The sequence below is a fragment of the Vidua macroura genome, chromosome 2, assembly GCF_024509145.1.
Source record: "Vidua macroura isolate BioBank_ID:100142 chromosome 2, ASM2450914v1, whole genome shotgun sequence".
NCBI lineage: Eukaryota > Metazoa > Chordata > Aves > Passeriformes > Viduidae > Vidua > Vidua macroura.
In genome coordinates, this window is record NC_071572.1 from 75,915,871 (window position 1) to 75,934,482 (window position 18,612).

The window sequence follows — 18,612 nt, forward strand, 5'->3', positions numbered from 1 at the left end:
ACTGATGTAAAAATGCCAAGTGACTTGTAGTATTTATGAAAAGTGAGTAACAGTAGTTAGAGAGGAAATGGAACGTACTGCTTCAGATGGTGTTAAAGCTTCCCAACCAATATGCAGCTTTTAGTCAGTTAAGCTCCTTTGCAAAAGGAAACACCTAAAATATGAAAATTGCTTATAAGGTAAGGAGCAAATTTATTGTTCAGTGTGTCAGTGGCTGTATGGGACAGTTGCTTCTCTTGAAAACTTGTGTCATTGCAGTGATCGTGATCGCTCATATTTTGAAAAGTACCAAGCTGGCAGAAGGTCTCATTGCAGATGGTTTTTGTGAAGTAAATATTTTTTAAAAATGTCTTGAGCCTGGAACCATAAGATTTATCCCTGTAAGCTTTTCTTCTTCCAGATACCTATTTCATATAGATACTATGAATAAAACATTGTTCTACAATGCATAGTAAAATTTCATAATCAGAGAAACTCCAGGAGTGATTATTGCGCAGAAGAAAGAGGGGTTCTATCAATTTTAACTGTAGAAATTAACTATAGTCATGGAATTAATGACTTGAAAAACTAATATATGCAGCATTCTAGATTTTTTCAAAGACTGAAGAAGAATTAGTTTAGAAATAATTGCTTCTTACTGTATAGGAGGAAGGAAAGAAGCTCAGTTGCTGATTGTTGAGATTTATTAACCCAAATAACATTAACAAAAACAAACAAGAAAACCACAACCACATATTTAGTTAATTTAAAATCTGTTGAAATTTCTTATGCAGTGATTTTGCTCATACTTGAAAATTACATTTGTTACAAATTGTAAGAGTTTGTATTCTGTGACAGGATAATGGATGGCACTATTTTAATGATTATCTTAATGGTTTTTTTCCTCCAGAATGAACAGTTGTTGTCATATATTCTGTATACATAGAAAAATGGCTATGAGAATTTCTCATTAGAATCTCAATGAAGGTGAAAGCAATTGTGGATTGCTGTTTGGAAAATTTTTTCAGAAGCAAACTAATGTGATCAAAGTTTACAGAAGTGCATGTGGTTGTTTATTTTCTGGTAGGAACTCTGCTTAATTTTTCCAGAGAAATAATGACATTGAAGTGTGTGGTAATACATTTTGAAATGATTCTGTATTACAGTTTTGTATTTCAATAAAGCTACATGCTTAGGTATTTAATTTCCTTGAGTAAGTGTAATAATCACAGGTCTACTTAATAACATCTAAGGAAGCATCTCCAGACATGTCTCTTGACCGTCTTGGCAATCCTTTACAGAGTGCACAGAGATAGAATTGTTGTTTATGCATTAGTGAAACTTGACTGGTGTGTGTAGACAAGGTGATACTCTAGCCACAAAATATGGCAGCACTACTTGGTGATCAAGGCTCAAGTGCAAAATACTTGGCTTTCTCTGAAACTACAGTCTGAAGTAAAACATAATTTCTTGAAGGAAGACAAGACATTACATTACTGTACTTGTTTTTGCAGTATAAAACTGAGCTAGTGCTTGATGTGAGTGTTTTACTGATAATATTTCAAAGTAATGAATGATGCATTAAATACTTTACCAGCTTTGCTCTAAACAGAGAAATCTAACTTCCAAGAAGCATTATTCATGCCTAACTGAAAAAACTGTATAGGCAAAGCATATGTCTCAAAGTAATTTCTGAAGTAAATTTGAAATGTGTGAAGAAAGTATTTCAAATAAATAGAAATCATTTCTTAGAAGCTCATCTTTCTATAGAGAAGGCCCAGAAATGGTGATCTCATTTCGCAAAACAAATCCATCCTATGTGGGGTTGGTTTGTTTACCTTGAATTTCTAGTTCTGAGTTCTAGTAGCGAATTCACTTCTGCTTTTGAATCACAGAATTGACTTGAGTTGGAATCACAGAATTGACTTGAGAATCATTGAGTCTAGCTCTTTAATGACTAGCCTCTGTGGGTGTCAAACCCCAAATACTGGTGTTATTAGTGCTGTGTTTTATGAAGACAACAAAAAGCTTTTGGTAAAATACATGTTTTAAAACTGGAGTGTAAACAGAAATATTGAGAGGCTTTCAGGAGTACTAGTTATTGAATGATGCTTTGCCTTATAGAAGGGTTGGAACAGAGAAATCTTAATTCACTTAAAATTAAAAAATGAAAAAGATAAATTGATATATAATATTCCATTTATTCTGGTTCTCTCTGCTCGTCTCCTCTTTGAGATTATGCCCAATTCATAGGACACCGTATTAAGAGAAGTTTAAGAGGACACTCACACCCAAAGCCCCATAAATTCAGAGATTTCATTGGTGACTATATATAAAGTAGAAGGCTGTGGGAAAATGGGGGTTTGTCCCTGCTGTAGAACGCTGGTGTTCTAATTTATTTCTCACTGTTAAGCATGCATTTCATAAATTTAAGTTAATGTACCTGAAAATTTTACATAGATACCATTATGCTGATGATAGTTTTGATTTGTTTTCAGCTGTGGGATTGGGATCTTGGTGCTTCCACATGACCCTGAAGTATGAAATGCAGGTGAGTACTGATAAGTAGCTGTGAATCATTTTCTGTGTGTATCTTGCTGTACAGTCATTTTTCCATTTCTTGGCTCGATGAAACTTGTATAAAATGAGTTAATCTACCTTAAGTATCATTGTGCATGACTCCTGCTCTCAACAAGGCAGTAATGCAGGTCTTGTTTCAGTAGGTATTATCCACTGATTATATACAGAAATATATACTTGTGTCTAAAATAAGAGCTATCATCAATTGCTTGTGGTGGTAGAGGACACTTTATCCTTTTGGGAAATCATGTTATCTTTTTACACGAGATGTTATTTTAAAATTCTCACAGCTTTGGCATAATAGCAAGCAGTATAAAGTATAGTTATTACTATTTATTGTAACTTTTCTCACCTTTATGTTTCTGTTTATCTAGATATACCTGTAGCATTAATTCTGAAATCAGTATCTTCTGAGTAGTGGTAATTGAGTCATTTTCTCTCTATTTTCAAGTAGACAGCATTCTGTAACAAACCACAGGACATAGGGATTGTCCTGGTATTTCCTGTTTTCTAAAGGGACACAGGAAGTCTTGTCTTGTTGTCCTCTTTTAGCTCTGTAAAGAGTAAGGAAATGCATCTTTGAATTAAAGTCAGGTGAAGTGGGATGTTGTTCAGGATTAAGAAACCTACATTTAGAAGTCTGTGCTGGAAGTCTGTGTTCCCACCACTGTCAATGGAAATACAGTTTAATCAGTGGAGTGGAGAGAGGCTGGGCTGAATCATTCTCTAGACTCCACTGGCAATCTTTGCACAAAAAAGATTCATTTGTCTAAACAGAGATGTTTAGTGTTATATTAGACCCTGTGAGTGTTCTCTCAAGCCTTCAGCTTCCATCCCACAGAGGTGCAGGTTTCTTAGACTCCTTTCACATCTGCCAGTCTTGGATGGGTGTATTGGGAATGACAGAGCATCTCAGGTGGCATTAGACAACTATGCTGTGGCAGCTGAATTGAGTCTTGCGTTTCTGCTGATCACAGTGGGACCTACATATTGCTGATTGTTTGATGTTTGTTCCATAATGCTCTGTTTTGTATATCTGGCATGTGGTGGAGACTGTCAGCTTCCACAAAGCATACTGTTGGCACCATGCAAGAATATTTGGTGCTTTTCTTGGCATGAAAAAAGTGGTTTGTAGAACCATTTCACCACTCTCTCCCAAATTAGGGTGCCATTTTCCTGTATTTGGTGGTGAAACTGCCTTGAATTTCCACCTTTTTCGTATTACTTCCCTCAGCTGCTTGTTCCTATCATGGCCAGTATTTCAAATTCTCTTTCTCACACTGTTGCAGAGGTGAGCAAGGACACCCTGAAATCACAATAATTAAAATGATCCAGACTTAAAACCTTTTATGAAGGGGGAGATTGTGTGTTTTTGTTTGTTTTGTTTTGGGTGGGGTTTTTTTGGGGTGTTTTTTGGTTTTGGTTTGAGTTATTTTTCAGTTGTTGTTGGAGGTTTTGTGTGTGTGTACAGAGGCTTTATTTTAATCCAAGTCACTTTGCTGCTACTTGCCCAATAGTTCTGGTGTTGCATCAGAACAACTAAGGGGCCTATGAACTGTGGTAAATAAAGTGGGGCAGAAGCAGATGAGGGGAAGGCAGGAATGTCTTGCATCATCTTGTCAACTGATGTAAAAGGCTTCGTGTGAGGCAGAGAAAGTACATTTATTTTGGCAGCCAAGTGAAATCCACAAGCGGGCCATAATTATTCCAGTTGTTTGCTTACTGATCACCATGGAGGAAGCAGTTCAACCAGTAAATAAACTTTCCTCATTCACTTTATCTCTTGTTAGGGTTAAAAATCAGCATAGCTATTAAAGGAGACTTTTTTTTACATTTGTTTTGTAGTTTTAATACTGTAAATGATCGATTCAATTTGCTGAATTAATATAAATGTGAACACTTCTGTTATTGAAATCAGGTGTTTAGAATACTTCTGAGCAGTTCTCCCCTTTCCTGTTATTTTTATGGGAATTTGCTTGATTGGATTCTTGAGGAGCACACAAAATGCTTATTTAGCCAGTGAAATCAGCTCCCTGAGTTCCCTTCTTTCCATAGTTCTTCATTGTCCAGGCATGCCTTTGACAGTACTCCTAGAAGAATTAATTCCTTTGGATACAGAAGTCATTGTCTTCTGCATGCAAATTCTAGTTAAGATCTTTTGAGAGGCTCTTTGTTGCTAATGTCCCTGAGATGCTGCCAGCATATGAACTTGAGTGTAAGCACCTGTCCAAATTTGAAAGATTTTCCTGTATTTTATTTCTTGTTCTTCCCCCACCTTTTTCTTTAATGAGGTGTTAAATGACTCACACTCTTGAACAGCCACATGAATTAATCCTGTAGTTAATTCCTATCAGACTTGGAAAAGTACATCTCTGAATTTGTAAAATATATTACTATAAAGCTGAATTCAGCTATTGCTTCTATTTTGTCCCCTCTAAGGCATCACAACAATGCCACCGAACATGCCTGCTAGCTTCAGCTGCTACCAAAGTTCCTGATACTGTCTTTGTGCTGCTTGTTGTGGTACCTGACCATGTAATGCACAGGTCCTGGGATTTAAACCCTGCTCTGCAAGGTTGGTTGTGTGCTGGCTCAGCACCTGGATTTGGCTCCCTGTAAGTCAGACCAGCCTGACCTCCCACTGGAGAGAAGCAGTGGCAGTCTGGGGGAAGAAGCAACATCTGCCCTATCTATCAGTGGTAGCTGGGCAGAGAACTGTTTAGCACTCTTGTGAAACAGTTCCTGAGCTTTATATGACGAAAATCACAACAAGCTAATATTTCACACTCAAGATAATACATCTCTCTCCTTCTGTAAAGAATTAGATCCACTTTTTTTTTTTTTTTTTTTTCCCACAATAGGAAATTCCAAAGCTAAAATGAAGTTTTTGACTGTGCAGTTAGAAAATTATCCCAAACCAGGCAGAATCAGGCTGGCTTTATAAAAGAGTTTGGGCAAGCTGCTTACTGCTCTTAACAAGTCTTGTTGCTCAGAATAACATGGTTATGAACTTGTTAAGTACCCTGTAGCAGTGGTAGGAAAGCAATTTATTTACAGGCACAGCCACCAAGAACTTTGAGTGATGATGGAAAAAGGTCAAAATCTTTTTTGCATCTAGTTCTTGTTTTTCTTAGAAGTCAAGCTCTAAAAGTTCTAAAAGCCCTAACTATTAATGTTTGCTTAACATATTAGAAATCAGAGGCTGTGGTTCTTCATTGATCCATTTGTATCCTTTTTCATTTCCATTATTTTCAGTCTTTCTTAGGAGGAGGTAAGTTTAACTGTATATTTATAATCAGAAATTCATGAAAATTATTTTGTGAGAAGTTTTACAAGAAAATGATGCTATAATTCTTTTTCTTTCTAATGATAAATGGCAATTTTGAGTTTATCTGCTATTAAGAAATCAACTCTCTTGTGATTACCATTTTAATTCCACTCATTAAGGTGGCAAGTTCCTGGAGAAATAACTGTTTTAGCTGTAACACACCAGTCCTCTCCCAAAGTATAAAAATTATTTAAGATAAAAAAACATTATATGCTGCCATAATTTCTGGGGGAAAACCCAACAAAACAGCCCACAAGATTCCCACATAAACCAACAAAAAACCTTGTCTCTGAATTAAAACAATGTAAGAAATTTTGAAAATTAGGAAGTAAACATGCGAGCATATTGCCCATCCTAATAGGCTAAAATTGTATTTTATGCTATGGAAAAATACAACATTTCAAGTTCTCTGTCAAGTCAGAAGATGCTACTGACTGTAAGGCCACATATGGGATGGTCTTCTTCAGCCTGGCTTTACAGAACTAATTCTTACAAATATTTTAAGAGGTGTGAGCAGCAAAAATGTCAAGATTCTTTGAAGGCGTGGGCGTTTATGAAGCATAATATTCAAAAGATTCTGAGTTACAAGCTTTTAATGCAGCAGCTTTGGTAGCTGAACAGGGTTTGACAGTACTACGTGTCAGAGTACAGTCAAGAAGATGGATATCCAAATGACTTAAAAACTCCTGTTTATTAAAACTTACCCTTTCCTTAATTAACTTAGACAAGCTTGTGAGTTAAAAGTAACTTTCATGTTTTGATGTCTTTGCTTTTTATAGCTGTTGGATGAACTGCCAATGATATACAGTTGTTGTGTGTTTGTCTACTGCCTGTAAGTATTTGTTAATTTTTTTCCTTGAATATTTATGAAATGTTAACTTTTGAAATGTAGAGTCTCTGAAGCCAAATTTAGCATATATAGAGAGAGAGCTTCTACGGCTTTCAGGGAGATCTGTTTTTGTACAGCATTATGATATTAGAGTACTAGGCTGGCTTTAGTCCTAGTTTTTGCTAATTTAGATATGTTTTACCAGTGGTTTTTTTAGTAAGGAAAAAAATCTACTCATTAAAGGCTTGGTGTAGTATACAATCAGGGCTCAGTGCTACTTGTATAAAAACAGCAGACATAATAAAATCAACTAACTTCAGTAATGCCTACAAAATTAGCAACATTATAGTTTATTTGAGCTGGATTTCTATGATGTAGTCTGGCTCAAAATGAAAATTTCAGATTTCTGGCTAAACCTGCTTTTCACTCATCTGTAAAATTAAAGGGACAAGATTTTATGAGGAGTTGAATGCATATTTTGGGGAGAGTGTCTTGGAACATGCATGACAGCTTAATGCGAAGCCAGGATATGTTCTCCCGTTTAATTGTGGGAGCAATGTAACATTTGACAACTGTAAAGATACCCTAAGTTGGCTTTTTCTTGCCTGTTGCTGCAAGGCCTGAATTCAATATAATTTGTTCTGTCACTTGGCAAATCCAAATAATAGATCAACTTGTTGCAGACTAAAAGAGAAAAAAAAAGTATTTTTGCTTTTGAATATGTCAAATACTCAGCTGTTGAAAATTGTGATGTCTTGGTGAAGATTATGGTAGCTTGCAATGCAGATGGGATGCTTTAGGACTAAACCCCTATCTATGGAAATGGCCCTCAGTTTGTGACTCATACATTAGTGTGATTTGTACAAACTCAGGACCAGAATCATAATGCCTCTTTTAGTGCAAATATTTCCATTGTAGCTCCTTATCTCCTTGAAATTGCCTTTGCATTTGTCTGATTTGAATGTGATTGGAAAACAGGATGAGAAGTGGCTATAAAAATCTATCTGAATTTTTTTTTAGTGCAGTGGTTACTTTATCTTCAAAAGCACTGAAGTATGTTGCTGCATTTATAATTTCAGTAAGATTCTGTGCATGTATGTCTAGTAGCAATTAAAATGCTCAAAAAAATGAGCTAATGTGTAGTTTAGGAGGCCTTTAATAATTGTTTTGGTTTGCCCAGGACATTCCCTTATACATCATTCAGTTCTGCTGATTCTCAAACTGTGTAATTACTTCAGCAAGCCATTTTGCAATGTAGCACATTGTGCTGCCTTTAGACTTTTTGTTTCCCAGATGTGTTTTTATTTTATTTCCTTTTATCAATTCATGATGGTGTCTATTTCTCCAAGTTTATAAACAAAGGAGCTAGACAGATTTAATTTGGATTTATATAGACAGCTTCCTCCTGACAATAATGGGCTTCTCAAAATTCATTTTTGTTGGGGTTTATTAGACCTTTTTTCTGATGTAGATACAGTCTGGGATGTGTGTGTATTTCCATCACAGCTGAGACTGAGGTGTAGTGTAGAGATTGTGAAGTTAATTTTAATTGTTTGTTTTACATACTGGGAGCAGTCAGGTGCTTTTACCTTCCACTTTTACCAGTACCCAATCTAGCAAATGTACTGCACTGCAACTGTAGTGAAGCCATAAACAATCTACATTTTAACAAATCTGAGTTCAGTGTTTTGTAAGGCAGTCCTTTTCCTACACTGCTGCTTGCTCAGTAATGTTTTTGACAGCTGTGTTGCATTTTAAACTAATTTCTAATTTGCCATCCATTATCACCCTGTAAGCACCATCTGAAAACACTTCTGCTTCACAAACTCTTTTCTTAGAGTGGGTTACTTCTTGACATATGCTTGAGCTTATTGATGTCAGGGTTTTTTTGCCTTAGATTTAAAAAAAAAACATTTATTGGCAAGAGCATGATTTTTTTTTCTTAAAATAATGCATCTTTATTTAAGGAGTTAGAATTTCTTGGGGGGCCTAAGACTAATTTGGATCAATTTTCTGACAAATTTTTTAATATTATACCATGGAAATTGCATCCATGATATGGTAAATGATGAATGTTATCTCTCTCCTTTATCCTCTCTTCCAGGTATGAATGTTTCAAGTACAAGAATACAGTCAATTATGCACTGCTTTTCTTGTTAATAACATACAGCGTCGTAGTCAGCATAGTAAGTAACTTTTCTAATATGGCATTTTCACCCTTAAGTTGGCAGTTTTTCTGACAGTGGAGAAATGTTGTAGAGGCAACACTAAATCTCTGTCACTTCCAGTCAAGAAAGACAAATTATTCTTTTGTTGGGAAAATTACGTTGCTGGCCAGAGAAACCTAAAACCTTTCTATCTAAACCACTGTATAGAATAAATAAGGAAGAAAAGCAATAATCCAGTTGCTAGAACAGGAATGTGAGAAAAACAGTTGCCATTGACTTGATATGAGACCTTGGATAAGCTGTGTTCCTTACCTTCTCTCACTTTAATTCATCTGTAGAAATAAGAATAATTCTGTCTGACTGCAAAAAAAAATGAACTGTTATATCCAGTCCAGGATGCAGACTGGTGTTCTAAAACAGGCAGAATAAGAGAAGAACTTAGTTGTTAGTTAAAATGCTTCTAATTTTTTTTTTTGTGTCACAGCTAACTTGACTCCCTATGTCAATGGAGTATTCTTCCTTTATGAATAAATTCAGTTTCATGCTGTCAACCACAGATGGAATTTGCTATGTAATTTTTATTGATAATCATTTCTTTAAAAATTAAAGTATTATTGTAAGTCATCTTCAGCTGCCAAAATACTTGCCTCTTCTCTTCTATTTCTCCTGAAATTTTTTACACTTGTGGCACATTATGCCTGAGGTCTAGGGCCCTTCTCTCTTCAAGAACATAAATTAGCTGTATTACAAATAGGAAGAACTACTAGCTTTTCGTAAAATGAATTGAAACATTAAATTATTGTCAAAAACAATAAAAGCAAATCAGAGTTGAGTATGTTTTCTTCTTGCAACGCGTATTGAGAACATCTGGTAACTTCAGCAGCTTAATTAGTTTTGTGTGTAGTCAACTCTACTAAATTAGAAGCCTTATGTTAGTTGTTAATATTTGATATTTGTGCTTCTTAGTTTAAAATAATTCCACAGTTAAAACCTCAGGTTCTGCCAGAGGAAACTTCAAATATTTGATCAGTTCTAATGGTGCATGGATAGGTACTCATGTCTTGATTCTAACAGGAGACACCTTGGCAATATTTAGATTAATAATATTATGATGGTTCTGATGCAAATTATTTCTCCTTTTGAATCTTTCCAGGTTTACCTAGATTTGAAAGAGCCTGTATTCCATCAGGTAAATCTTGTTCTCTTGGAGCAGCTAATTTTGGTTTTCAACTATGCTATTTTAGTGGAATACATTACGGTATTTTACTGCTAGAAGAAAGATGGAGGGGAAGCGCAATTTGCCATTTGCTTTTTCTTTGAGCAGTATTCCTGCCTGTCATGTCATCATCCTCTTACTTAGTGACCTGAAAAACTAGAATGCTTCAATGTGTGTTGTCTTTTAGCTTGTGACCTAATATTTCCCATGGTTTTCATCAGTGGCAAGTGTAATGAGGTGACCCTAAGGTGTGTGAGAGAGGAACAGCTAAATGAGTCTTTCTGCTGCTTTCTATTAGCAGCTGCTTTGAAACTATGACCTTACATCATAAGACGTCTTGATTGACTTAGCACCACATTCTTCTCTCTGCTTTTACACACTTGTTTATTGGGTTTTTTAACTACTCAGTTTTACTTTGTGGAAATTCAAGGTGAGTTTAAGCACAGAGTGCCTTCCGGGGTTATGTAGCAGACTGCTTTGTAGAGGCTTAATGGAATATTTGGTACAGGCTTCTTTTGTAGCAGTCCAGGAGTATTAATATGCATCCCCTGCCTATGGAGATAGGACTTGCATTGCTTACCTCTTCACAGGAGGTTAGAAATGATGCTCATTTCTGTATGTCATGGCTAGTTTTCCCTCATTTATGATTTTTTTGATTAGGAATAACAGCTGAAAAATTGCCAAGCAAAAAGCACAGAGCTCTTTAAAGCTTTAAAGCTTTAAAGCCTTAATTTTTGAAATTGTTAGTGCCACTGCTTGTCAAAATGTGCCTGCTGCATCAGCAGTTGTAAAAATGATAACTGGCTCCTGTTGGTGGATTAGTGAAGTGCTGATCAAGAGAATAAATTTTCAGCTGTTCCAAATAGTCTCCTCTAGAAACATGAATTGTTACCATACCTGTAGATAAAGTAGAAAATTACAGTGTGGGAGTTTTTGATTATATCAATTAAATCCTTTCTTTTTTTTCCCGATTTACATTTCCAGCCGAAAGATACTGCCTGGGATTAAAGTGACAATTTTTGGTGTTTTTAGTGAGCTGGTCATAATTGGTTTTGAATGAAGCATCTTAGAGTAGTTTTGTTAACAACAGTGGCAAAATTTACTATTTATAATGAACCTTTATCTCTTTAATCAATTATTTGCCCAAGCTGCATTTTTTGGAACAAATACATCACAGTTTCACTGTAGTCCAGTTTGATGCATTGACATAGGTGTTGCCCCATTTCACAAAAACTAAAACAATAGCTATTACAACATTTTGGGAAAGAGGGTAATAGAGAAAGTTTAAACTGTTGTCCCAGACCTTTAATTTTCTGCATCTGGTTTCTCTTAGGTTCAGAATATGATTTCCCTGTTATAATTCATACATGAGGAATCAATGTAGAAAATATTTAGATCCCATAAAAGTGTTGGACTTTTTACCACAATTCTTTGCAAATTGATTTTTATGGAGAACATACATTTATGGCCATATTCAAAATGTTCAAGTACTGTACTTATTTTTTCACAGTCTATGCCAAATATGTAGTAAATCCTGAGGAAATATTTCCCTGACTGCACAACTAAACCAGGTTTTTTCCTTGATACTTATACATTATTTTATTATTTAAATTATTAAATTAAATTTAAATGTGCATTTAAAAAAGTTAAATAATTTCTGTAAGCATTTTCAAGCTGCTTTTCAAGTCACTTAGACTTGAAATAAAATTAAATATGTTAATGTAATCATAGTTTAAATCACAATCTTTCTAATTGGGTTAGAAAGTAGCATCAGGAGATAAAGCAGTATTTGGTTCCTCTAGGTGTTTGTCTATGATAATTTTAAGTTGTCAGCCTTGGAAAAAGAGGAAGAACTACAAGGATAACTTTTTATTGTTCATTGATTCATTGTTGCAGTATGGATTGTGAGTTTTTTGGGTTTTTTTCCCTCTGGAAGAAGGCCAGTAAGAATGGAAAAAAGGAACATATTATATTTAGCAACCAAGATCCAGTCCTCATTTTTCCCCAAATTACTTTCTATTTGTTTTTCCAATTTAGGCTCATAAATTGCCAGCTGCCAGCAGGGCACAGAGGTGATTTCAGTTTGTTATCCATGGCACAGTAGCAATAGAGACCAACTTCTTTTTCTGCATCCACATATTAAGGGAGATCTTTAAGTATTTTAGTGCTTCAACTGTAGAAGGAATGAGATGCGTGTTTTGGGCGGTTGGAGGTAGCACATCATTAGAAAGAAAAAAACAATTCCTGTTTGACAAGTGGTCTAGTATTTTTTGCCACCTCATCAATTAAATAAAATATATTAATGGCCTTTACAGGCATATATTGTCTTGTTTATGTTCAAATATCTCAGGTTAGAGTACTACTAGTCCTAATTTTCAAGGTGCTAAACAACCTTAGTTCCCAGCTGCCTGGTTGTTTTTAAGGCAGATCATTGTCACAGAAAACAGCTGTGCCTCTCCCCTCTTTTCCATCTGGCACACAAATTTATTTTCTGATGTGAATTTGATTGGGGAACTCAACAGGTTAAAACTCTCCTCGGAATTAATTTTAAATCAGATTAGTTCTTTATCCCTGTTTGCCACATGTATACAAGGAAAGGGGCAGGAGAAGAATGGCTGCTAGTGTGAAGTGATCCACAGGCATACAGAGAGAGCCCTGGAAGTAGAAGTAGTTACTCTGGAAGTTAAACTTTCAACTCAAGTCTTACAAGTAGCCTTCTTCCTAATATGATGAGGTCTAGGAACCTGTCACATACTAAGCAACATGTTCCATCCTGATGAAGTTGCTTGCTGCATGCCATATCTGATCACTTGGAGTGATCAAAACTCTCATTCGGTTAGTGGGCCAAGCTGTGTGAATAGGGAAATAGTTCTAAAAACCTGTTTTATTTGCGTGATGGTTTGAGGCAAATTTTAACAAATAGTTAAAAGATTAATGGAAAATTAGATTAAATAGCTGTTTCTTCTACATTAGGAAATGTGATGTAAAAAAAACAGGCATTCTAGAATGTTCTTGTAGTGTCCCATGAGAAACCAAGCCAGCTAAAGGAATAGATCAGTAGGAGAGTTGCAAATAGGGTAAGGTAGTGACTAGTGAAAAATGACTGAAGGAGATTATGAAAAAGCCTGGATTTTCTTAGAATCAGTCATGGAACTGTTTTGTTTGGTTGGTTCGTTTTTTAACAACCTGTAGCAGGAAAAAGAAGAGTGTACTGCTGGTATTTGTGATGATACAAAGTTCACTGAGTACTGGGGAAAATGAAGCGATAACTGGGATACCCGGGGGACAACGATGAGGACTGATTCAAAATGGAGGACAAATGGACAAATACAAGCTATTCTTGTTCCAAACTGTTCACAGATCACCAAAGGAGGGGAGGGAGTGCCTGGATGTGTTCACTGTTTACAGCATAACAGCTTACCCAGAGATTTTTTTTTTTGCTTTTGGTAGATATAAAATACAAGTATCTTATAATACAAGTATTGCATTTACTTCTTCTGGTGACTTTGTGTAAGAGGAAGAAAGTAAACATGGCAGGAAAAGGCATTTCATTTGCTTTAATTAAAAAAAAATAATATATTTTTTTAATAGGGGTATTTTAAATATACAAGTGCAAGGAAGAAGGTGAAATCAAGATGAAACGTGTAGCAGTATGGAAGTACGTAAGGGAGCCTGAAACTGCATGAAGAATATATTGTGTCTGGGCACAACCTGTTCAGACTTGAAGGATTCACCATTTTGGGGAATCTGTGTGTACCCACTGGATATCTTACAGTTCTCCAGAGTTCCTCCTGCTGCTAAGGCAATAGTTAATAATTAGCTTGTGGCTAATATATTGTGCCTTTTGGTGGAATGTGTTCTTACTTTCTGTACGTTTAGGTTCCCCAGTATTCTGTTCGAAATGACCTTTTCAGGCTTGTCTTTACCACAGAGCTTTTTCCGTCTGTCATTGTCCTGCTGATGAGCACATATAAAACTAACTTGAGTGACATTTCACTCTTACACAGTCTTGTGGGATGTCTTCCCAAGCAAGTACAGCCTTCATTCTGGCTGGTGCTTCTACCTGCACAGTAGCTTAGGGAATGAGGAAGGATATTCTGACTCTCCAAAGGTTCAGCTCTACAAGTTGTTGGAGGGGAAGCTTGACTTTCTGTGGCAGACAGTGTACCAGAAGCTCTACAGCAGCAGTGACTTGTGTGTCATTTTGCTATCACATACATACATCTAAACAGGACCAAACCCAGTGAATCTGAGTTAGTTAATTCGGGAGCTGTCGAGGCAGCCTGTGGTACTACACAGTTGTAACTATGCTGAGTTACTTGGTGTTTCAGTGTCATCTTGGGGTTGTCCTTCCTTTTTCTCTCAGCTCAGATTTCTTCTCCAGAAATCCAAGCCCATGTAGAATTCAGTTTTCTTTGTTGCAAATTGCAAATACAACTTCCACATTAAAGTATTTAAGTAACTATCTTTTAATAGCTGGTTAGAGTATTAGATAAGCTGGTTGCCAAGAACCCAAAATCTCTCAGTACAGTGCCCAATGTGTATACTAGTATTTGAAGCTGATAAATTGACTTTATTAACTAAAGATGGGTAGAAAGCCAGGAGCAGAGGAAACAGAGAAGTGGAAATAGCAGGCTATTGCTGCTTTCTGTACTAGAAGGGTAGATGAAGAGCCAGTTTTTTATGCTCCCCCTCTCAGTATGGAGTACCAGCCTTGCTTCTAACTTATGTAAGTGAATTTATGTATGATTTGCTTAATTGCCTCCACATTAAAAATGCTGCCAGACATGGATCCCATGCTTACTTCCCATTTGTGAATTAGGAAGTTCTTCATATTTCACCTTCTTATGAGGTAATCCACTGTGTCTTCATCAGACTTTGGGTTTTTCCCTCAATTCCAACGATACCTCCAAAGCTGAGATAAGCAGAGCTTTATTTGCATCTGAAACAGCAAAGAGGGAACTGTCTAGTAACAGAGGATTGAGATTGTGATCTTTCCTTTTGTTTCAATTGCAGTAAAATGATGTTCTTTGGCTTACAGTTTAAAGGTGGTGTGAGACAAAATAGCAGAAAACTTGCCTGGGCTGTCATCTGTCACTTAAATGATGCCTTAGTTAAAGAAAAGAAGGACAAAGGAAGTTAAAAGAATGGGAAAATTTGAGCTAATTTGAAGAAGGCAGATTTTTCTTTTTTTATATAATATTGGACTTTGTCCTTATCTAGATGGATGGGTAATAACTAACAAAGTTTTACCATAATAAAAATAGTAAAGCCATGGATGGTAAACGAGATAAAGTAAGCACTGCTGCTTGACATTTGAACTAAGTTGTGCAGTTTGGTATGTAGCCCTCTAAGTAAGAAAGTGCTGAGGGAGGCAAGCAGGTACAGTCTCTGTATATCACATCAACAGCTCCTGGGTGCTCACCTTCAGCAAGGAGGATTGGAGCATGCAGAGCAGAACAGTTTGTTGTTCCAGCTTTCACAGGCTTTTGAACACAAATGTGTTTTACTGCTAACAACCTGTTTGGGTGGGGAAGCAGAAAAGGCAAGAAATTGAAGTGTCAACGATGGACATATTTTTCTTCAGTCACTTCAAGGTTCTCTTCCTTTTTTTTCCCCCCTTCCTTCCTCCATTAATACTGTCCTCTTCTACAAGCCATTAACTCAGCAGGAAATATCAAGCTGGAACCTCTGCAAACAAAGCTTTTCTTAGCTTTTACTCTTTCCTGCTTTTAACAACCGCTGAAAAAGGTAACATTGTACCTGGGCTTTGGGCTGCCTGTAAGATCTGTTTCTCTAGGCAGAGTCTGACACTATCGAACTCCCTGTACAAAGAATCCAAAAGCAATTTGTGTACAGGCATAAGGGTGGTCACAACCGCTAATGTGTATGACAGAAATTGCTCTTAATGGATAGGTTTTTCCCATATCTCTACTGCAAAGGAGTATTTTAGTGATGGAAATTTTAAGAAGGAGAAGATCAGCAAATCAAACTGTAATTTGGATCCTGGAGGAGCCTTTCTATGAATACCATCCCTCTCTTAGAATAAATTGCTGAATTTTATTAGAAAAAAAATGGAAAGGGCTGTTTTAAATGAGGCTGATACTGGTGGGATCTTTTTCGCCAAAATGTCAGTAATGAAAAATTGTACCAGCAAGCAGCAACCAAGCACACCTGAGCACTCCCCTTCCTACCCTTACCTTGAGACTGATAAGCACTTGATACTCAGGCTATGTCTAGCAGGTTGTATTGGTTTTCTTTTTTTCCTGGTTTACATGCTGTACCCCAACAAGGGGACTGGAAATAACTAACAGCTTTGTATAAATTATAAGGCAGAACCAATTAGCCTTTCAAATACTTTTGCTTTGTTTAGTTCTACAGAGCAGAACATACAATAGTAGTAGCTTATTTATTGAAGTTCTTTAATCTTGTTCTGAATGCAAATGAAGAGCTGCTGTGCTGACTGACTTTGAATAGTCAGTATTGGAGCTCACTTCTACCTGTTGTTAGACATAAGGGCTCTCTGTTTTGTCCTGTATACGTGCCCTGATAATACAGTGTGTGCTGCTAACCTCATCCTTTAAGCTAAAGGGAGTTTGCAAATTTGCTTTTACGGACTTTTGGAAGGAAGGTTTCACTTTGCATTATTACAGTAACCTGTTTTATGTGAGATGACTAGACATGCTTTCAGGATAGTAGGATCTGAATGCCCCAGTTACAGCAGAGTGAGAGGCAGTCCCTGTCTCAAAGACAATTGAAAAAAGGAGGGTTATGAGGAGGTCACTAGAACATGGTAAGGACATCCATTTGTATGCACACTTATTTCTGTGAGGTTTAGTGGCTTTTAAAAAAAGACAGCAAAGGTTTATAATTTTTCTGTTTCATGTTAAACAAAGGCAGAATTAGATAGTAGCTAGAAACAAGATGAGAAAGTTAAGTTAGTGAACAAGGAAGAAAAAAATACTGGGAGGCCTGTGGGCCACGGGAGAGAGGCAAAAAGAGCAAGGCACAGCTGCTTGGAACAAACTGCCTTTTGGCAGGGGGAAACCAGTGTCCAGAATAAAAAATATAGAAAGTAATTGAATGTCACCAGTGTCTAAAAATCCTCCCTGCTGCAGTGACTTCTGCACTACTCTCAGGCATGACTGGCCACATTTTTTCTCTTCTTTAATCTGCACATCTTGGAGGTGGTGTTACATGGATTTTAAGTTTGTGAATTAAAAAAAAAGAGAGTGATTTAAAGATCACTCTTTAAAAGATCATTCTTTTGCCTTTTAGAAGGCAAAAAATAAATTATTACTTTGACTTTTTATAAGTCAGGTGATTGCATTCAAATTCATCAAGCCTACAGTGAGTCAGATTTTGCTCTTGGATCTTTTCAGATTGTGCAGCCTTCCCACTATATAATTAGATTGAATCCAAACAATCTGTAATAGTTGTTTGAAATGCTTCCTGGAAAGTTTTTCCCAATAGTGATGCTCAGTGTGGGAATAGCGCATAGTCTGTTCTGGTATTTGCTTTCAAGAAAACATTAATCAAGTATCAATGAAAGAAGCATAGCTTTCAAAAACAGCTTTAGCTGATGCTTGTACAATCCTGGGCTAAAATGCACAGAGAGAAGAGATAATTGGGGTTAGTTACTGTTTTTTATTTCAGGATGCTTTCTGAGTGCCATCTAGTGTTTGCTTTCTGATTCAGAACAGTAGAACATTGGTTTTACACAACTGACGTTTCCTGTAATTGTATAAAGGACATGCTTTATAATCATACTTTTATTCAAAGCTTTAACAGAAGGCTTTCTGGAGATGAAGTTAGAAGGAATGCTATTTTCCTGAGACATAAAAATAAAATAAAAAAAACCAAACAGAAGTTTCAAAAGATTTTTACTCCTGTAGTATTTTATATGATCACTTGAACCCAACTGCTGAATTTTATCTCTTTTTTTATTTTCAGATCATGTATGGAACACTAGTTTCCATCATAGTTCTAAGATCTGTTTATATAGTATTATGGTAAGTAACCATTTAATTCAGCATTGTAAGTTACAACATAACATTTGCAGTTTTGGGGTTTTTTTTTGGTCTGCCTAGCATAAGAAATTGGCAATGGGAGAATTTCTTTAACTAGGTACATAATGTTAGCCCTGGGCTCCCCTGGGTTGAAAGGGATTGGCTCATCACCTTGTACTTTTTTGAAGCCACTGGGATAACATTAAACTAAACTGAGATTTCTACATTTATGATCAGTGTTTACTGTCAGGTGTTCTGCTGGTGGCTTCAGCTGTTAGACTGGGATTTAAACAGAAATGGAGTTTGTCTTCATGTTGCTGGGTAGTGTGAAATCTGTTGCTAGTGTCAAAACTCTAATGATAATACTGGGAGAGTGCTAAGAGTAAGACTGCAGAGTGGAATCATCACTTAGTAATTTCCTTTCCTCTTCCCTGCTCAAGTATTCAAAAAATAATAACATATGATAGTTTTTCTTACAGATTTGATGGATAAAGTTAGGCATA

The 18,612-nt window shown here is 36.3% G+C and overlaps 1 protein-coding gene across 2 annotated transcripts in view; it reads left to right on the forward strand.

Annotated features, from left to right (window-relative positions):
• Positions 1-18,612, forward strand: part of ACER3 (alkaline ceramidase 3) — a 56,272-nt gene that overhangs the window by 23,990 nt on the left and 13,670 nt on the right. For both annotated transcript variants that reach the window (XR_008435818.1, XM_053970947.1), the window contains exons 3-7: positions 2,478-2,530; positions 6,667-6,719; positions 8,821-8,902; positions 10,038-10,073; positions 18,054-18,112. Coding sequence is in view for 1 of the 2 variants with exons in the window: in XM_053970947.1 (XP_053826922.1) it covers positions 2,478-2,530; positions 6,667-6,719; positions 8,821-8,902; positions 10,038-10,073; positions 18,054-18,112 (283 nt within the window). In the remaining variant the exon portion in view is untranslated. The remainder of the gene's footprint in view (positions 1-2,477; positions 2,531-6,666; positions 6,720-8,820; positions 8,903-10,037; positions 10,074-18,053; positions 18,113-18,612) is intronic.